General features: G+C 33.0%; 4 protein-coding genes across 4 annotated transcripts; all 4 read right to left on the bottom strand.

The window, feature by feature from the left end:
• Window positions 1–831: 831 nt before the first annotated feature.
• Window positions 832–2871, bottom strand: LOC131657588 (uncharacterized). Its single transcript, XM_058926972.1, has 5 exons — window positions 2204–2871; window positions 1998–2124; window positions 1609–1899; window positions 1427–1528; window positions 832–1311 (listed from the first exon to the last, which is right to left on the bottom strand). The coding sequence occupies exons 1-5, from the start codon at window positions 2869–2871 to the stop codon at window positions 832–834; spliced, it is 1668 nt and encodes a 555-aa protein (XP_058782955.1).
• A 218-nt stretch (window positions 2872–3089) lies between these two features.
• On the bottom strand, window positions 3090–4210 carry LOC131657580 (uncharacterized). The gene is made up of 2 exons (XM_058926968.1): window positions 3989–4210; window positions 3090–3906 (listed from the first exon to the last, which is right to left on the bottom strand). Exons 1-2 carry the CDS (start codon window positions 4177–4179, stop codon window positions 3090–3092), a joined length of 1008 nt encoding a protein of 335 aa, XP_058782951.1. The 5' UTR covers window positions 4180–4210.
• Window positions 4211–4293: 83 nt separating this feature from the next.
• On the bottom strand, window positions 4294–8357 carry LOC131657573 (uncharacterized). The gene is made up of 3 exons (XM_058926959.1): window positions 8197–8357; window positions 8025–8096; window positions 4294–6637 (listed from the first exon to the last, which is right to left on the bottom strand). Exon 3 carries the CDS (start codon window positions 6634–6636, stop codon window positions 4294–4296), a length of 2343 nt encoding a protein of 780 aa, XP_058782942.1. The 5' UTR covers window position 6637; window positions 8025–8096; window positions 8197–8357.
• An 11898-nt stretch (window positions 8358–20255) lies between these two features.
• LOC131657558 (ethylene-responsive transcription factor 1B-like) lies at window positions 20256–20927 on the bottom strand. Its single transcript, XM_058926943.1, has one exon. It carries the CDS (start codon window positions 20925–20927, stop codon window positions 20256–20258), a length of 672 nt encoding a protein of 223 aa, XP_058782926.1.
• Window positions 20928–21696: the final 769 nt, after the last annotated feature.

Here is a 21696-nt window from a genome sequence, read left to right as displayed (position 1 = left end):
ACTTTAAAATACCTCATTTAGCAACGACAACGCTTTTAAAAAACGCTCTTAAAGGGCCACCTACTAAAGCGCTTTATTACTAAAAGTGCTGCCTAAGATTAAAAAAAACATAAAAAACACTACAAGAAATACTACATTTTGCCAGGGGTTAAACACCTCACTAAAGGCAAAAACCCCTCACAAATGCACAATTTGCGAGGGGACAGCTTCCCTAGCAAAACAGGGGGTCGCAAATCCATTACCGAGGGGATAAACACTTCGCTAATTTGCCAGGGGTTACCCCCCTCGCTAAATGCAAACTCAAAAATCTGCTCTGCAGGCTACAGCAATAGGCACCAGCTAGCAGTCTGCACATGGGCAGACTGCGTCAGATATTTTGCTTGGGGATTAGCCCCTCGCAAAATGCAGGATAAATTTTTTTGCTTGGGGACTAGCCCCTCGCAAATTGTTTATATTTAAAAAAAAATAGTTTTCAACGTCGTACATAATATATATATATATATATATATAATTATAATATAATTTAAATTAAAATATATATATATAATAATAATTTAAATTAAAACAAAATTATTATAATACATATAATAATTAATATTTAAGCAAATATATTAAAAATTAAACTCCATACAAAATTACAATAATATTTAAAAATAAGTTCAAAATAATTAACACAAATTGTTCAATACAAATTAAAATAAACTTAAATATGTAAATTTAATTATTCCCCCCATCTTGTTCCTCCTCTTCTTCACCAGCTCCTCCATATCCACTAGTTCCTCCAAATCCACCACCACTCATATTTTGTGAAGCAAAAAACTGATCAAACCTTTATGACCGCTCATTTGCAATTCGCATTGCTTCTTGATATTCCTGTGTCTGCCTCCTCATTTCTTCCTGAAATTCTCTCCTCATTTCTTCCCGTAATTCTCTTTCTCTTCTTTGCATTTCCTCCTGCATCTCTAATTGTTTTCTCTTCATCTCTTCAATTTCCAAATTTCTTGCTGCTACTTGTTGTGCTGCCTCAGTATTTGCCAAGTTTCTCACAGTTTCAAGCATTTCGGCGGTTAATATAGGTGGAGTGGATGATCCTTCTCCATCAGCATATCTCATTTTGAAATCTCTACTACGCCGCTTGATATTTTTGGAATACCCTCCAGTACAATACACCCTCCCATTTTTCTTCTTTCCACCTGAAACCTTATACCAAGTCTGAAAACCAAGACTGGGGTCAACAGGATACCCTGGTGGTGGTTCGGGTATTTCAGGATGCTCTGACAACTTTATGGCAAGTTCTTTATCAAAATTCTCCTATAAAAAAATTAAATGTTATCATGATTCAAATAAACTATTACATATAAAAGAAATAAAACTATGTGCATATAAAAGAAATAAATAAAATATATTTGATATAAAAGTAACTTACTTGAGTGATTTTTGCGCGCTCGTCAATAAACTCTCCATTTCTCTTGAGATGAGTCTCCATGTGGAGCTCATTAAGAAGTGGAGTTCTGCCTAATTCTTCAGGCTAAATAAGTAAAAAAAATTAATTATACATAATGAAACATTTAAATAATAGGTTAATAAAAAATTTATAAATTTATGTACCATCCTTCGCGCAACTTCAGCCACACTAATACTTCCCGCTGCATAGTTGCAGCCACCAACTTCAGATGCTCTATTTTTCTTTGCCTGCTCAGATATTTCCTTAAACTTATCAGAATTCCAATGATCAATAAGCTGTGGGAATATATCTTCTCCTATCCAACGTGGACGTGTCCCTTTTGCTTCCCATTTAAGTCTAACATTCCTCATGGTATCAGAAAATCGAGCAGCACATTTTGTGTGAAAGTTTTCTTTAATCGCGGCCTCATCTCTAACATCCCAAACACAACGCTCCTACATTGTTGTATGAATTTAAAAATATTAGATAAAGTAGAATCATGAATATCACAAAAATTAAAAAGGAAATGTCAAAATGAATAAGTAAATTATACCTGAAATGCCTGAAACCATTTTTCCCTCTCATCTTCATCTACAGCTCCATAAGACGCCCAAAATTGTGTGTACTTCTCTTTTATAATATTTGTTATGATCGATACTGCCTGATGTGAGGGAACAATACTAAACAACAAAATATTGAGTTAGTATTGATTAAATAAAACTCATATTTAAAATATAATATAAAAACACAAAAACTTACGATCCTGCATCGGGATAAATGCATAGTCTGCCCTCATGATACTTAATTTTTTGAGTCGTATTTTTTTTCAAAATACGCTTCCTCTTTGTTTGCTCCTCAGCACTAGTATCTCCAGGAGCGCTGGTATCTCCAGGAGCACTGGTATCTCCAGGAGCACTGGTATCATCCTCTGAAGGAATGGGTAATGGCATGCTAGATCCACCTGTCTCTATATGCATGGGTAATGGCATGCTACCAGATCCACCTGTCCCCATATGCAAGGGTAATGGCATGCTACCAGATCCACCTGTCCCCATATGCATGGGTAATGGCATGCTTGATCCACCTGTCTCTGTAGGAAAATATGTGGGGTAAGAGTATCCAGGAGGACAAAAAAAACCTGATCCAGGGGGCATGGATAGTAATCCAGTGAACGATCCAGACATGGGCGGTGTAGGATGCATAGGCGGTGTAGGATGCATAGGCGGTGTAGGATGCATAGGCGGTGTAGGATGCATAGGCGGTGTAGGATGCATAGGCAGTGTAGGATGCATAGGCGGTGGAGTATAGCATGGAGTAGAGCGTGGCATAGGAACGAACATATCTGAGTTAGGAACCTCCTCTACAATGAATCTAGTGCGACGAGGCTTTAGTTGACCCTTACCTTTTTCATCTTTTTTGGGTGGCATCTTTTCCTGTTACACAAGATAATATTTGAAAGATAATTGCACAAGATAATATTATCAAGTTAATATTACATAAGATGCTATTTGAAAGTTAATATATTACACAAGATAATATTTGAAATTTAATATTACACAAGATAATATTTAAAAGTTAATATTACACAAGATACTATTACACATGATAATATGTGAAATACACAAGATAATATTACATATTCAATTCATTCATCATCATAATCTTCATTGTCTTCATCGCATCTGATATTATTGTCTTCAGACTCTCCTAGCTCTTCATGCTCTTCTTCAATAGGATTTGTTGACAACAAGATACTTGCGTCAATTTGTTGACCCTCAACTGCAGTATCACACAAACTTACAATCTCCTCAGTTTCAATTACCTCATTAACAGGTGAAATCTCATCATGTTGGTATGCAACATCTTCCATTAACTCATCAGTCTCAATGTGACCCATTGGGTTGGACTTGATTACAACACACCATTCTCGTTTCCGTGGGGTAATTGAAGGATAAGGTACATAATAAACTTGCCTAACATTATGTGCCATAATGAAAGGGTCATACTCTTTGTACTTTCTATCTCTTCGAATCTCAACAGTGTTATACTTTTTATCAATTTTTGTTCCTCTAGAAGATGGATCATACCAATCACAATAAAATAAGACAACTTTATTTTCCGAGTCCATATAATTATAAACCAACTCGTAAATATGTGTGATAACCCCATAGAAGTCGTCCTCACCACCCTCTGTAACTCCTTTTACGACTACACCACTGTTTACGGTTTTCTTCCCTACACTCCATTCCTCAGTGTGAAATTTGTAACCGTTTACAAAATATGTGTGCCATTCATTTACACGTTGACTAGGGCCTTCAGACAAATTTCGCAAATGTATTAAGTCAGGACTTAGTGTAACAATACATGATAATTGCTGCTTAAACCATGTTGGAAAATAGGCATGTGTGTAACCAGTCGATGGTTGTTCGCCTGTGCTTTGATAATAGTAGGTACCAAATGCCCTATTTCGAAAAGAAAAAAAGGTTAGAGAAGGTAAATCTTAACCAATTAAACAGCACATGATTTAATTTAAAATATACTTACTCAAGATATGGTTTAACTTCAACGCAGTTAATCAGCACATGAACATGAGCAGATTGCATTTCTTTTTGTGAAAGCCAATGCTCACTCTTCTTCCCTGCGGGACGGCCTGGACGACCGAAAACTGATAAGGTAAATTGACTTCTTTCACTGAAGTTAACTTCATTCCTTATGATTCTTGGAGACAACATCATGTGATTGAAATAATGAGAGCAAAAATGTGATGTTTCGCGATGTATATAATGTGCACAAATTGATCCCTCAACTCGTGCCTTATTTTTAACTGATCGCTTTGAATCACCCATGAATCATTCAAATGGATACATCCATCTATATTGAACAGGTCCACCTAGAAAAGCTTCATAAGCAAGATGCACAGGGAGATGCTCCATAGAATCAAAGAAACCTGGCGGGAATATTTGCTCCAACTTGCAAAGAATGACAGGAATATTTCGGTCCAATTTAATGATGTCGTCTACTCTTAAAGTTGAAGCACAAATGTCTCTAAAAAATTGACTGATCTCAGTAAGTGGATTAAGCACATTCTTGGGCAGTGAACTGAATGCAATTGGAAGTAATCGTTCCATGAAAATATGACAATCGTGACTTTTCATTCCATGCAATTTCCCAGTGTTGGCGTCAGCACATCTTGCCAGGTTAGAAGAATAACCATCAGGCATCCTCAATTCATTTAACCACCGACATACAACTTTTGCTTCTTGGGGAGTAAGAGCGTAACAAGCCTTGGGTTTTAATAATTTTCCGTTTGGTCGAGGTTTCAACTCCAATTCTTTTCGATTACAATAAAGTTCCATGTCTTTCCTAGCCTTCTCATTGTCTTTTGTCTTCTCATTATCCATCACCGTGTTAAGCACATTATCAAAAAAGTTCTTCTCAATATGCATAACATCAAGATTATGACGCAATAAATTATCCTTCCAATATGGGAGGTCCCAAAAGATACTTCTTTTTGTCCAATTGTGGTCAACCCCATATCCTTTAATTCTACGTGCTTCACCATAGTCTGTGAATTTTGGTAGGTCACAAACATTATTCCATACTTGAGTCGATGACAATCGAGGGGGAGGTAGATCTTTTACTTTTATTCCTTTTCTAAAAGCATCTTTATTCCTTCTAAATTCATGGTTGGTAGGTAAGAACCTACGATGACAGTCAAACCACGAACTTTTCCCACCAAAGTCCAAAGTAAACGCTTTTGTGTGATTCATGCAATGCGGACATCCCATTTTACCATGTGTACCCCATCCAGACAACATGCCATATGCAGGAAAGTCATTAATTGTCCACATCAAAGCCGCTCGCATATTAAAATTTTGTTTACGAGACACATCATAAGTCCACGCTCCCACCCACAGCCTCTTGAGATCATCAATTAAAGGTTGCAAATAAACATCGATTCCAGCCTTTGGACTCGACGGTCCCGGAATGATGCATGTCAAAAACATGTAAGGTTTCGTCATACACATCTCAGGAGGGAGATTGTACGGGGTAACAATAACTGGCCAACAAGAATATGCATTTCCTGAAAAATTATAAGGAGTGAAACCATCTGAGCATAATACAAGTCGGACATTCCTAGGTTCAAGTGCAAACTCAGGATGAACTCTATCAAAGTGTTTCCATGCCTCGCCATCAGATGGATGTCGCATCATGCCTGAACTAATTCTGTTTGTATGGTGCCATGCCATTTGGCTTGCACTGTGCATTGATGCAAACATTCTTTGCAACCTAGGTATTATTGGTAGATAGAACATAGATTTCGCTGCAACGCGATTTTGCCTTTGGTCAACTCCTTTACTGCTAACTAAATACCTCGGACTCTCGCAAAACTTACATTCCTCCAATTCCCCATCATTTGTACCAAACTCGTTGTCATAAAACAACATGCAACCTCTAATGCAACAATCAATCTTTTTAACTTCTAATCCCAACTTCGACACCACCCTTTTTGCATCATAATAACTTGTAGGCATGTTTTCTTTCACAGGAGTCGCGTCCAACATCAATCTCGCAAAGAATTCTAAACACTGATCAGGAACATTCCAATTTGATTTCGCAGCCAAAAGTCTCACACACATTGATAGCTTAGAGTCAGAAGACCCCTCAAACAATGGTATATTTATTTCTTTCAACAGCTGATAAAACCTTTGAGCTTTCTCATTCGGGAGTTCTTCTCCATCTAAGTCTTGTGGTTCATCATACGCCACATTCACCCCTAATGCGTCAGTGAACATCTCCTCGACGAGATTAAATTGCTCCTGGCACTGCATATGTGATGAACTACTCCCTGGATCAACTCTATTTATATCTGGTTCTATATGTGTTTGACTGCTAGAAGCCTCTCTATTCATCTCCTGCATTGTTTCCCCATTAGATGTCCAAACCCAGTAATTTGGCCTAAAACCCACTCTCTCCAAGTGACGCTTCACTTCACTAGGGTCACTAATAATATTTCTGCAACCACACTTTAAACACGGACACCTTACCCCTCCTTCCCTGCGACAACATTCTTGAGCAAACGCATACGAGAGAAACGCGGCAACTCCTTCCATAAAAAGTGGTTTAAGCCCACGTCGTCCAGGAAACATTCTATCATACATCCAACTACGATAGAATTGGTAATGTTCCATACTGCACATGTGAATCATGTTTAATTATATTCAATATTTGTCTTTTTCTAAACATATATAAACTATATACTTGTTTTTAGTCCTAAAAAAATATTTGTTTTTAAAATATATTTAGTTGTTTTTAGTCCTAAAAAAATATATATACATGTGAATCATATATAAACTATATACTTGTTTTTAGTCCTAAAAAAATATTTGTTTTTAAAATATATTTACTTGTTTTTAGTCATAAACATACATACTTGCTTTTAAACTATATATATACACAAAAGCACACAAATTTGTGAGATATAAACATAAATATATATATATATATATATATATATATATATATATATATATATATATATATATATATATATATATATACTATTTATTTATATACCGTTTTAATAAATATATTGTTTGTATATACTATTTTTTATTACATACAATAAAATTATATTCAATATTTGTCTTTTTCTAAACATATATAAACTATATACTTGTTTTTAGTCCTAAAAATATTTGTTTCTAAAAAAATATTTTGTTTTTAAAACATACAATAAATTATCAAATATATATTAAATATAATAAACTATCAAATATAATTTTAATTTCAAAAGTACAAAATTTACAACTGTTTTTTTGATATAATAATACTAACTATACAAATTTTTTATACTGTTTTTTTAAATACTTATTGTTTTTAATGCATACTATTTCCAAATACATACTATTTTTATATTATTATACTGATTTTTTAATACATACAGTTTTTAAACTATTATATACCATTTTAAATATACTGTTTTTAAATTATAATATATAAAAATCGTTTTTTTTAAATATACTGGTTTTATAAAATATATTGTTTTTAAATAATATTTTTATAATATATAAAAATCATTTTTTTAAATATACTGGTTTTATAAAATATACTGTTTTTAAATAATATTTGTATAATATATAAAAATCGTATTTTTTTATTTAATATATAAATACTGTTTTGTAAATAAAGATTATAATATTTATTAACACATATAAAAATATACCAAACATAATCTTATTTTTAATACTAAACATAAATTTTATTATACTACATTTAAACTACTAATTTAAAAAATCAGCAAATATATTATTGTTCACATCAATAAATCTGTTATTTTTAAAAGAAATAAACTGTAATTATGATATTAAATTCGAAAAAATTAAATAAAAAAATCTAAACACATAAAAAAAATATAAACTATAATCTAAACACATATATAAAATTTATATATAACAACATCATAAACACATATAAAAAAATATAAACACATATAAAAAAATCTAAACACATATATATATATATAAACACTTCCATCATAAACACATATAAAAAAATTTCAAAAATTTTATATGTGTACCTTAATTGAAGATAACCTATAGCCTGAAGATTCCCTTCAAATTATAAGATCTTTCTTCCAAGATTTTGTCTTCTATAAATCAATTGTTGTATAAAAAAAACAAAATTAGATTATATTTTAAATAAAAAAGAATGTATAATATTACTTAGAGGAAGTAGAGGAGAAAATTTACCTTCAAATTATGGTGTTGTTGGTTGAGATGAATGAGATTTGAGATGAATGGGGTTGTGAGGAAGTTGAGATGAATGGGTATTTTGGTTAAAGGAAGAAGAAGATAAATATGTAGGTTTGAAATGGGTAACGTTCGGAAACAGAGAAGATGAAGTAAATGCGTGCACATGGGGTCAGACATCAGCGAGGGGCTGCCCCACGGAAATGAAACGGTCAAAGGGGGCGTGGGGGGACCCCTCGCAAATTTCACCTTGAAAATAGAGACTGCACGCGCAGTCTGTTTGCGCCAGTTAATGAGACAGTACTGTCTTTTTTCCGAGGGGCTACCCCTCGCTAAAATCTGTACTTTTTTTCCTTGGGGTTATCCCCTCGCTAAATGATGTACTAGCTGCAGAATGAATTTTATTTTTGGCGCCACTTTACTTTGCTTGGGGTATCCCCTCGCAATGCAAATTTTCAAAATCAAAATTTCCCTCTTCTCCTATTTGCGAGGGGTCTCCCCTAGGTATGCGTATTTGTTTTTAAATTGTGTTTTGCGAGGGGCTTAACCCCAAGCAACGTTATTTTTTTGCGTGAAGGTATACCCCTGGCTAAATCCCCTGGCTATTTCAAAGATTTCTTGTAGTGAAATAAAAAAACGCAACCTACGAAAGCGCTTTTGGAAAAGCACTCTTATATGGGGGCTACCAAAGCGCTTTTTCCAGAAAAAGCGCTCTTCTAGGGGGGCTACCAGAGCGCTTTTTCTAGAAAAAGCGCTCTTATAGGGGGGACTACCAGAGCGCTTTTCTGGAAAAAGCGCTCTTATAGGGGGACTACCAGAGCGCTTTCAAAAGCGCTTTCGTTACCTACGGCAGCGCAGACTTCGGCAACGCTTTAAAGCGCTTTAGTAGCCCAAAAAAAGCACTTTTAAAGCCCTTTTACGTAGTAGTGATAGACTCCTTCATCAATTTTGAATGCTTGTATTTCTTTACTGAGGTGTTTAGAAAAACAAGCAATCTACATATTATATAATAAACTCGAGGTACTTTCAATAACGGTTAACTACTCTAACCGTGATCAAAAGTAATTTATGTTTTAAATTATTTGTTAGTGTTGAGTTTCGAACCCAGTATCTATGTGTATATATCAAAATGTTTTATTAGAATAACCATTGTGATATATGGCGCGCGCCCTGCCTTACATTAGCAGTTTTCAGACTGTGGTGGAAACAACGAACTTACAACCACACCTTACTTAACAATAGTACGGTACGCAATGTGGTACCCCTTTTTCAACCGTTGTGTAATGGGTTTTTCGTAGTAGTGTAAAGACATCCATTATCGGACTAGACTTATTACTAATGTTTGATCATTGCATAAGATTACCACTTACAGTTAATGTTTGATCATTGTTTGGTATCTTGTTTAAGTCTTTTAATTTACAAATAAAGATGCACATCTATATATAAATTTATTGACATATCAATAATGATGTAATTTATTGACATATCAATAATGATATTGGATGAGTGTAAATTTTTCAAAGTGTTTTATTTTATTGGAGTCACACATATAATGATAAAAACGTGACAATTGTAAGAAGAGAAAAAGGGATATGCACTGACAGTGTAAAATATTTTTACACTGTCAGCCAATCACAACCATGTATCTAATTAAAACACAATTTTAATTTTAAAAAATTAATATGACAGGGCAAGTGTAAAGATATTGATTGGTTGTATGTGTAAAGTTAGTTTACACTGTCGGTGCACTACCTTTTTTTTTACAAAATCGGTGCACTACCTTTAAACTCTTGTAAGAATTTATTATTTATAAATATTAATTTTTATTGTTTGATCATAAGGTTATGTTATTTAAAAAATTTTAGATATTATTTAAGATGACACAAATTGTGACATATTTTCTTATTTTAATTTAAAAATAATTCTTACAATGTAAGTGTCATTTTAAAAAGAAATTAGGGAGGAAAAAACAATTGTATTTACAAAATTGAAACCTAAGTAAGTAAATGAACCACGTGAGGAAAATGAATTTGCACGGAGGCGCAGCCTCACCTCATAAGCAAACATTGTTTCGACTTTTTCGATGTTCATGAATGTAAAAGCCTCCTTTTATGCACCTATAGGCTATAACTAATATAGCTTCCCACTAGTTTCTAAATTATCATTAAACACACAGCATATCACTTTGTATAAATTGCTATTTACAACAACCAATTCAGTACTACTTTTTGAATTTCTTCTCTCCGATTCTTTGTCCAATTTATACTTTCATGAACAAGATTTCGACAAGTGAGTAAGAAAAATTTCCGTATTAATTAATCTCTTTATAACCTCAATTTTTTTTTGTCATTTTGATGATACTCATAATCTCTGTTTTTTTTTCTTTGCTAGAATAAATGAATTTATTATTTGCTGAATTTGTGTCAACTGTCAAGAAGACAAATAATTGCATGACCTGCACTTGAAGCATTGCCAGGCCGCAGCAATAGAATATATACGTGTAAGTATTAAATAAAATAATAAGCTTGATTTATTGCTTCTAATTTTTTTTTGTTTCATGAGTTAGCATGTTGGTATAAGTTGACAAAAATATATTTAATTAATTTACACAAGTTTTTTTTTCATTCTTTAGTTTCCTTAACTAAAAATTTATTATATTTTCTAGTAAAAGAAAAATTTATTAAATATAAGCATAAGTGTTTTTGTAAATCAAATTAATATATAGTTACGCAGAGATATTCAATTACAAAATGGTAAATTTGAATATGTGAAAATGAATCTGAACCATTGGATTTTAAAATAAATGGCGGAGATTATGAGTGAATCTTTTTTTCTCTTTCCTACATTTTGAAATAAATGATGTAGGAGAGAGAAAAAAAAGATTCACCCATAATCTCCACCATTTATTTTAAAATCCAATGGTTCAGATTTATTCTCACATTCTCATATGATACGCCATATATATATATATATATATATATATATATATATATATATATATATATATATATATATATATATATATATATATATATATATATATATATATATATATATATATATATATATATATATATATATATATATATATATATATATATATATAGGAGGGTTATATTTACTCCAGGAGTAAGTTATTATAACTTACTCCAAATCTAGACCATTGATTCATATCAATCTAATGGTTAAAAATAATAAGTAATAGTTTTCTCTCTCCACATTTAATTACTTATTATTTTTAACCACTAAATTGAAAAGAATCAATGGAGTAAAATAATTTTGTTTTTTTTTTCCAAAAAAAGAACAATTTTTGTCTTACGCATGCATCATGAGACATGTGGGCATTTGGTCAATGAGCTTGCAGAACTTTTTTTTGTACTCTAAGACCATCTCCAATGGTGCAACTCATCGTTGAGTTCTTTATGGGTCCCACCAGCCATATCATCTCAAAATAATTTATTTAATTTTTATTTTATTGGTGTAATTCTAAAGGGTCCCACTACTTTACCTCGTAAATTAATTTGATTGGGTACCACAATTTTTTATTAGCTGCATTGCAATACAACTCTACTATGACATGGAAAATTATTTCAATATTTAATTATTATATTGATGTCCAGCTGGAGAACTCAAAGGAAAATACTACCATTGGAGATGCTCTAAAATCTAGAGTTTAGTTTGCATTTAGTATTATGAATTTTAAATTATCCCATTTAGAGCATGATATTAGACCCATTTGTTTTGTTTTTTTTTTAAATAATTTTTAGTGTTACATAATTTTGTGTAAAAAAATTTTGTAAAGAAAAAATTATAAAAATTTCAAATAAAAATTTGGTTTAAATGGTTATTTTTAAAATGTGATTTTAAGTATTTTATCTATTTATATCAAAATTTCAAAAATTCACTTAATTTTTAAGCTATTTCAAATAGATTCTCATAAAAATCATTTTTGAAATAACACTTCATAATAATGTAAATTTATGTTGTAAGATATCAAATTTAGTGTTTATTTTAGAAAAAACGAATATAAAAAATTTGTAATATTTTAAAAAATAGTTTTGAAAACAGGTTATAGAGAACCCTTACTTCTCCTTTATATATAAAATCTCTTGTTTAAAAAAAAAATACAAAGAAAAATATATTTTTTTAAACCTGAAACAAACTGGTCCATTGTCTTCTTTTTGGATGCTCCTGATGGTCAGTCATTATTGCTTGTCAACTATTAGCCAAATAAAACAAAACGGAAAGGAAAAAGGACTCGAATATTCGATGCGTGAGCTTGATTCACGCGAATTTATGTGAATTTATTTCCCATAGTTTGCTTCTTGAGGCAACAGTAGCACACTGTATGAGGCCGTGCAGTTAGGTTATCTCTGTCATACACTCGTTTCAGTAGCTTTAATAGGCAAGAAAAGTGTCTCATTTTAGTTCCAAATTTTGTTTATGGAAGCTTGGAACTTAATTTGCATATACCATAGGTTAGGGGTTAAGATCCTCTCCATTTTTCTCTCTCGCCATTTACTCCATTATTATACTTTTATGTGTAAACAACACGCATATCGAAAACATGTGACATATATTTAATGATTATTTAATTTTATACATCTAAAACTATAGTAATGGAATTTTCCATTTCTTTTAGGAAATGGAAAGAATCCATACCCATATGTTAGACGTTTAGTATAGTTTCAATAATAGTTTGTTAGAATGTCTAATTCTATTACAAGTTCTATAAAAAGTGTTGGAACTAAGGTCGTTTTTATGTGTAGGACAAGTGTTTAGAAATATTGGAGGCTTGAATAAAAACTTGATAGGTAGGAGAATTCTTTATGGAAGAGAGAACTTTGTATTTTGCTTCGATACAAATGTGTGAGATTACATCTCTATTTATAGATACTCTAAGGAGAACTCTAGATTCACTAATTCTAGAGAGTTCTCAACTCTAGATATCTAAAGAGTATTCTAGAGAATATTACAACCATAAGAAATATCTAGACACTCCAAACACTACAAGAATTCTCTAGAAACACTACCCAAAATCATCTAAGCCCAAAATAACTAAGCCCAAACTACCAAATAATAAAGAGGCCCAAATCAAGTTTAATATTTCAACATCCCCCCTTAAACTTGATTTGTGACTCCAAGCATACTCCTTAGCTTCATGCTTGCTCAACACACTGCCACATTCCAACAGGGTGTCAACTGAATTGAATTCATCCATCTTGAACTTCTTAAGGACTTCTTTGACATATCCTTCTCGGGTGATGAAAATTCCTTTGTCTTCTTTCTCCAAAATTTTAAATGAGTCTTTGTCCATGGCGTCTCTCCATTTTACGTTTTTCGCCGGTTTTTGATAGCTTAGAGGCTCACAATCACCAAAAAGACAAAAGAGGTTAATGTCATTTAGGTTTTCGGTTACCTCGTAAATCTCTTCAATGCTCCTTAGTCGCGGTGTCCTCTCACTTGAGCTTGTTTCTTCCAACCTTGGTGTCGGTGAGGTCGGTGGTGTAAGATGTTCCTCTATCATTGGTTGTTCAATTTCTTCTTCTTCTTCTTCAAAGTAAGGAAGAAAATCATACCTTTCTTCTTGAACACTCCAATCCCAACAATCTTCTTCATCGAACTCCACGTCGCGGCTTATGACGATCTTTCCACTATTTGGATTATAAAGCTTGTATCCTTTGGAACTTGAGTCGTAACCTACAAGCACGTATTTCTCACTTTTATCATCGAGCTTTGTTCTTCTTTCGTCTGGAACATGGGTGTAAGCAATACTTCCAAACACTTTAAGGTGAGAGATCCCAGGCTTCCTTCCACTCCATGCTTCTTGTGGTGTCTTCTCGTGCACACTTCTTGTTGGGGAGCAATTTGTCAAGTAAACCGCACATGCCACAGCTTCGGCCCAAAACTCCTTCGGCATCTTCTTGCTCTTGAGCATGCTTCGCACCATGTTAAGTATGGTTCGGTTCTTTCTCTCTGCTACTCCATTTTGTTGTGGCGATCTTGGCACAGTTAGAGGACGACGTATTCCATGGTCTTCACAATATTTGTTAAACTCATTTGAAGTGAACTCTCCTCCTCGATCAGATCTCATGGCCTTAATGGAAAGACCACTTTCTTTCTCCACAAGGGCTTTGAACTTCTTAAAGTTTTCAAACACTTCCGACTTCTCCTTCAAGAAGTAAACCCATGTTTTTCTAGAATAATCATCAATAAATAGGAGAAAGTACTTACTCTTTCCAAATGAGTTGGGTTTGATTGGTCCACAAACATCGGTGTGTATGAGCTCTAGCGGCTTTATGGCTCTTGATGTTGATTCCTTTGGAAAGCTTTTTCGGAATTGCTTCCCAATTAGACATCCTTCGCAGAGTTGGTCTGGGTGGTTGATGCTAGGCAAGCCTCTCACCATCTCCTTCTTTGCCAAACGTTCTAAACCATCGAAGTTGAGATGCCCAAATCGTAAATGCCATAGCCATGAAGAGTCGGTATAGCACGCATTGAGACACTTTGCCACATCATTTTGAATGTTCAAAAGGAACATTCTATTCTTTGACATAGGCACCTTCGCAATCAAGTTATGTCTACAATCTCTTAAGAAAAGACTATGTTCTTTCAAGTGGATGTCATAGCCTTTCTCTAATAATTGTCCCAAGCTCAAAATATTATTCTTCATGTTAGGGACATAATAGACATTGGATATGAACTGATGAATACCATTCTTCAAGCGTATGAGAATTTTACCTTTTCCTTTGACCGGTATCTTCGAGTTATCTCCAAATGAGACATCGCCAGTTGCCGCTTCATTGATCTCTACAAACATGCTTCGATCGCCGCACATGTGATTGCTTGCACCAGTGTCGAGGTACCACTTGTTTCTTTTCTCTTCAACTTGGTTTTGACATGCGAGTAACAAAGTTTCTTCTTCTCCACCCTTTTCTTCTACGAAGTTAGCTTTCTCTTCAACCTTCGTCGAGAATCTACACTTGGATGCATAATGACCAATCTTGTTGCAGTTGAAGCACTTGATTTGTGATTTTTCGTACCTCGACCATGAATTTCCTCTTCCACGACCTCTTGTCTCTTGTGGATTCCAACTTCTTTCTCCATTGTTGAAGTTGTTAGAGTAGTTGTTGTAACCTCCTCTTCCTTCTCTTCCACGTCCGCGTCCACGATCTTGGCCACGTCCTCGTCCTCTTTGGCTCTTGTAGTTTACATAGTTTGCTTCCTTTATGTTGAGTTGTAGTAGTTGCTCTATAGCCTCCTTTTGTTTAGTTTTTCTCTTTTGTTTTTCTTCATATGCTTGTAAGGAACCCATGAGTTGCTCAATGGTCATGGTCTTTAAATCCTTATTTTCTTCAATGTTGGTAACAATGAAGTCAAAACTTGGATTTAAAGTGCGAAGTATTTTCTCCATGACTTTCACATCATCAACATCTTCACCATTTCTTTTAAGTTGATTGACTACGGCCAATACTCGAGAAAAATAATCAGAAATTGACTCGGACTCCTCCATAAACAAACGTTCAAAATCACCTCTAAGAGTTTGAAGACGAATCTTTTTTACCTGCTCAACTCCTTTGTTGCAAGTTTGAAGCTTGTCCCATGCTTCTTTGGCCGTCGTTGCGTTGGATATCTTCTCAAAAGTATCTTCATCCACCGATTGATAAATGAGAAAGAGAGCTTTCTTGACTCCTTCAATGTATCTTTCGCACTTTGGCTTAACGAGGCTTCGTCTTGCTCCTTGAAGCCTTTCTCAACGACATCCCACACATCTTGAGATCCTAGTAGCGCCTTCATCTTGATACTCCAATTATCATAGTTGTTCTTTGCGAGCATCGGCATTTGAAAAGGGAAACCTCCATTCGCCATCTTTTGAGGACCTTGAAGCTCTGATACCACTTTGTTGGAACTAAGGTTGTTTTTATGTGTAGGACAAGTGTTTAGAAATATTGGAGGCTTGAATAAAAACTTGATAGGTAGGAGAATTCTTTATGGAAGAGAGAACTTTGTATTTTGCTTCGATACAAATGTGTGAGATTACATCTCTATTTATAGATACTCTAAGGAGAACTCTAGATTCACTAATTCTAGAGAGTTCTCAACTCTAGATATCTAAAGAGTATTCTAGAGAATATTACAACCATAAGAAATATCTAGACACTCCAAACACTACAAGAATTCTCTAGAAACACTACCCAAAATCATCTAAGCCCAAAATAACTAAGCCCAAACTACCAAATAATAAAGAGGCCCAAATCAAGTTTAATATTTCAACAAAAAGAGCATCTCAAACTGAGTTATTTTCAAGAAGTTGTTGAAGAAAATTCTTAGCAGATGAGTTCTCACAATGTGAATCACTCATTGCAAATGAATACTTCACAATTCACAAATTCAATGAATTCCATCACGTTTTGCTCGAAATCTCTCCATTGGATTGCATTAAAGCAACTTTCTATTGGGGAATCAACATATTAAATGAGTGATTCTAACTAAATAACTTTACAAACTCATTGTGAATGCTCCAATTTCGTTGATCTTCAAGATTGTTGTGGATAAAATTGCAAATATCATTTATTGCAAATATCCCTAAACATTTAACTTCGTGTTCCAAGTATAACTCATAACCTGATTTCTGGGTCTTAGTTTTTCAAAAAAAAAATGATGTTTTGTTTCAAAAAAAAGGGTAGAGTAGAGCGAAAACATAGACAAATTGTTGAGATGATTTTAACCTTACTAGCTCATGCTTCCATTCAATTTAAGTTCCAGGATCATAGTTTTACAACCTGTGTATATCTTATTAATATGTTACTTACCTCTATCTTATAATTTTTTTCATCTTTCCATGCATTACTCAAATGTCTATGTGATTATAAATGAAATAAAATGTTTGGATGTGCATCCTTTTCTTTTTTAAGACCTTATAATTAGAATAAGCTTCAGTTTCTTAGTTCTGAATGTGTTTTTTTTTAGAAGTCTCCCTTCAACATAAGGGATATAAATGTCTTAATAGTGAAATTAGCATATTCATTTCAAAGGATACGTTGTTTAATGAAAATAGGTTCTCTTATATTGATTTGTTTAAGTTATCTGCTTAGTCTACCACTGCTTGTTCAACTAAGTCATTAACTTTGTGAGGTTGCTTAAACTATTTGGTATGAGTTTTTAGGTTGTTGAGACGGCCAAGGCCTCTACCTCAAATGCTTTTAGAGGTGTTTGAGATGTTTCACTAAATCATTAACTTTGTGAGGTTGCTTAAACTATTTGGTAAAGAGTTTTTAGGTTGCTGAGGCGGCCAATGCCTCTACCTCAAATGCTTTTAGAGGTGTTTGAGAAGTTTGAGGGCTTTTGGCATGGGAAACAGGCGTCCTTAGGATTGGTCTCGATTTAGAATTTTGTGGTCTAGATTATTTAAAAAAGCAAAATAAAGTAATTTTTTGTCGAGAAAGTTTAACGCTTAATCACTGGATGACTATGATGATTAATTAGCTTGACTTGTAAGTGGGTTAAGACCCATGCTTTAGATTTTGTCATTTCTTTGCCTAAATGGGAGCAGCGGCCGCTCAAGTGGCTTGGCGTTTAGGGATTTGGGGGTAGGTGGAACCATCTATCTTCCTTTGGTTTTGTGCAGGTGGGTGTGTCTACCTCCCTCAAACATGTCCTCCCTAAAGGTCTCTTAAATCCGAGTTTTCAAGATAGATTGAATTGTTGGGTTGGCTGTGTGTTTCTTATTTTTGTTGTTTGTTGTTTAAGGTCTTTTGTTATGCTGTTCGGCCTATGTGTTAGCTTGTTTATGTGTTTTACACACTTCTGAAACTCTATTCCTTTTTGTAATTTTCTATAGCTTGTGTTTATATATTTTTTTTCTCTTTCTAGTATATAATTCATGATTTGTTATATACCCATTTTGGCTCTAGTACATATTTAGCTCTGCTGATAGCAATATTTTATTAATCGAATCGGTCGGTTCAATCGGTTGAACTGAGAATTAAAACTGAATCCGATTCAGTCAATTTTTCAAAACTCCTAGTAGGTCAAAATTAAAGTAAAATTGAAAAAATTAAATTGAACCGGTCGAAACAGTTCGAACAAAAGAACCATAGGTATAGGCAGTTTTGTAGACTCAGTTTTTTATCTTTTTTTATTGTTAAACATCACAATCATGGTTTTAAATTGCGGTTGCGGTAGCAGTTGCGGTCATTGCGATTGCGGTCGCTGCGACGCGCAATGCGGCTGCTACGGCGTGAAATCAATTTAAATGTTCACAAACTATATAAAATGATCAGCACTATACCACTACACTATTTATCCACCATTGTAGAGTCTCAGTTTATTCCATAACTACTAATTCAAATTTGCTTCAAATATACGGTTGAGAGATTGTTAAAAGTACGATTTTTCATTTTATTTGACACAAATTAGGATTTGAGGTTCATAATTTTTATTTTTTGGTGAGAAAATTTGAACGAACATGGCCGAAATCGTCTGATGCGGCTCCTGATGCGGTTACGATGCGGTAATACACGTGAATTTAAAATCACACCGCAATTGCGATATGATGCAGTTACGGAGACTATCGCATCAGCAATATTGCGGCCGCAATTGCGGATGCGGGCCGCAATTTAAAACCATGATCACAATGCCAATTATGCTGGCTTTTTAAGTGCTCCTTTTATTAAACTTATTTTGTAGCTTTTTTTTATTAAATATTGTTAGTGCTCAGTGCATTCTAACTTTTTTTTTCACGAATGATTTTTAAAATCCATCTTTGTAATTAGAAAAAAAAAAATAGTACTTCAAGTAGGTCAATTAATTAATATTATATTGTTGGGTTTTTGATTTCACCCTGTGAGAATCGGACACGGAACTGATTTCCTTTCTTCCCTTTGAAACCCTACCTTTCTCCAACAGAACAAGGTTGGCTGTGGATTTAAACTGTTTATACTCTCTCATTTTCTTCTCTATTTTTGCAGATTAATACTATTTCAGTAATCACTATTGCTTACCGCTGAATACAAGGTTGGCTTGATTTCTTCTTTCCCTTCTTTTCAGTCAATCATTTTGTAGTCTCATACCATAGAATGAAATTGCTTTGCTTTCATTTGCTTAACTTTGGTTGAATTGGTTTTTCGTTGATTCAAATATTAAAGTATATTTGCTTATTTTCTATGATCAATTTATATCAAAATGTGTGTACAAATTTATAAGATTGGTATGTGAAATGTGATAGAAAAAATTAAACCGTTGAGATGTACCAGCTTGAATCTCATTATCAAAAGTAATGATGAATGTTCCTCCTAAGTCCTAACCATATTTTGTTAACAGAAAAAATATAGGTTCAATATAATTTTACTTGTATTGTCTTTTCTTAATCTATTATTTGATTTCATAGCTCACACTTTAATTTTAAATAAACAAAAAATCGTCCCGAATGTAATTGCATGTTTGAATTTCTGATATGTAGCAAGAATTTGGAGAAGTACTAGATATATTTTTCAATATGGTATGTTTAGGCTATGTGATACTTATCTCACATTGTCTTGTATTATAAAGGAAGAGGTAGAGTAGACTAATACTATATATACACATCTATTATAATTTTTTGGTAAAAGATGCATCATTTGTGACACTTTATAGTTTATTTCTGATTCATCTCTTTCTTGTATACTTTGGTTTAGAATGTTATGAGAACTACATTAGCTATTTATTTTGGAGAGTGTAGATATATCAGACTGAGTCTTAGAATGTTTGAAAGAAGTTTATGTGTTATGATTTTTTGATGCAGTTATAGTTTGTAAATATTATCATTTTTGCCTACAATTTTGTTCCTTGAGTTCGATTTGTTGTTTTCCCGAACAATACTGTTTATCGTTTTGAAGGTACTTGTCATGTTTTCTTGTTTTATTACTCCTTGAACTCAACTTATGAATAATGTTTGTTTCTTATGAAAAATAATAAAGAGAATAGAAAACCTAAACAAGCAGAAGCTTCATAAATGATGTTGTATAAAATCCAAAAAACCAGAAAAAATAAAGTCAAAAAAGGAAAGAAAATTACTGAAATTAACAATTTGATTTGAAGTAGCTGTTGTTGCTTGTACTTGGATTATCAGATATACTTAGAAGTTGCTCAAGATATTCAACTCCCAAGTCTTCTAACACCAACACACTTGATGATGATGATGATGATGATTCCTCTGATTGATCTTGTTTTCTTGATTTATTATTATTCTTTACACCTTTTGATGACAACTTTCTTTGGTTATAGTGTCTCTCCTTGAGTGCAAGTGCAGGTGAACATCCTTTTTGGCAATCATATTGAATCTCTTGCAAAGATTCTTTAACCCTTTGAACTGAAAAATTGAGAAGACCATTATCACCTCTCATTGAAAATGCAGCTTGATCATAAGCTAAAGCAGCGTCTTCAGCTCTATCAAAGGTTCCAAGCCAAACCCTTTTCCCTCTTCTTGTTGTGTCTCTGATCTCTGCAGCAAACTTCCCCCAAGGCCTTTTTCTTACACCTATATACGACTTTTGATCCATATTATTATTCTGCAATAATATTTCTTTAGCTTGAGATGACTTCGTGGAATTCGCAGACAACTGCTTCTGCGAACTAGGTGAGAAATCGATCGTACTAAAGGGATGATAATCATTATTAATACCAAATGATTGGAAGGAAATTTCAGAAGGGTTTTGCTGGTGAAAGAAAGAGAGATTGGTTCTTTGAGGCATGGTTTCTGTTGGAGTCTTTTGCTTTCGGCTTTTAGTATTTATATTTGCCACAAATTAATGGTCAAACCCCACTGCATGTTGTTATTCAATTTTGGATTATAGGTTTTAGATTATTCTAATGTACCCAGATATATAATAACCAATCATTTTTCAGTTAAGAGAATCTAGTGGCTATTACAAAAATGAGTTAAGAGAATATAGATCTAATGAGGAAGCATATGTAAAATAATAATAATAATAATAATAATAATAATAATAATAATAATAATAATAATAATAATAATAATAATAATAATAATAATAATAATAATAATAATAATAATAATAATAATAATAATAATTAAATAATATATAAAGTTAACAAAAACTTTCATTTGATAGCTTATCAGAACTTACAAGATGATTAAAATAAATAAAAAACATAGAAGATATACTATCAATAAATCTTTAATAATACAGCTAAAATTTGATATTATTTATTTGTTTGATTTTATATGTTTTTAATAACAAAATGATGTCAGTCGTCATTGCGTGATTTTTACAAGTAAATTTGGATTAATTAGGAGAAATAATGAGCAAAAGTCATGTCAAAGTGTGAAGAAATGAAAAAAAATAAAAAGTTGAAGAAACAAAGCAAAACCAAGAAATCGCGAAGAAATTGTGAAGAAACTATCATTTTTCAGCACAATTTACATCATGATGTCTATCCAGTAATTTCATCATTTATGGAGTTTCGTAACGTGGATTAAGGTAGAGTTTTTTGCAAAAG

Source organism: Vicia villosa, linkage group LG1 (genome assembly GCF_029867415.1).
Source record: "Vicia villosa cultivar HV-30 ecotype Madison, WI linkage group LG1, Vvil1.0, whole genome shotgun sequence".
Classification (NCBI taxonomy): Eukaryota; Viridiplantae; Streptophyta; class Magnoliopsida; order Fabales; family Fabaceae; genus Vicia; species Vicia villosa.
This window is presented reverse-complemented; position numbering and strand designations above follow the sequence as displayed.

Excerpts from the sequence above, each read along its gene's own strand:
- LOC131657588 (XM_058926972.1), bottom strand. The coding sequence starts at position 2,871 with ATGCCACCCAAAAAAGATGAAAAAGGTAAGGGTCAACTAAAGCCTCGT. Across the intron at positions 2,125-2,203 it reads ATTTATCCCGATGCAGGATC|TATTGTTCCCTCACATCAGG; the intron begins GTAAGTTTTTGT and ends TTTGTTGTTTAG. Across the intron at positions 1,312-1,426 it reads AGCGCGCAAAAATCACTCAA|GAGAATTTTGATAAAGAACT; the intron begins GTAAGTTACTTT and ends ATTTTTTTATAG.
- LOC131657573 (XM_058926959.1), bottom strand. The coding sequence starts at position 6,636 with ATGGAACATTACCAATTCTATCGTAGTTGGATGTATGATAGAATGTTT.
- LOC131657558 (XM_058926943.1), bottom strand. The coding sequence starts at position 20,927 with ATGCCTCAAAGAACCAATCTCTCTTTCTTTCACCAGCAAAACCCTTCT.
- LOC131657580 (XM_058926968.1), bottom strand. The coding sequence starts at position 4,179 with ATGATGTTGTCTCCAAGAATCATAAGGAATGAAGTTAACTTCAGTGAA. Across the intron at positions 3,907-3,988 it reads GAAGTTAAACCATATCTTGA|GGCATTTGGTACCTACTATT; the intron begins GTAAGTATATTT and ends TTTTCGAAATAG.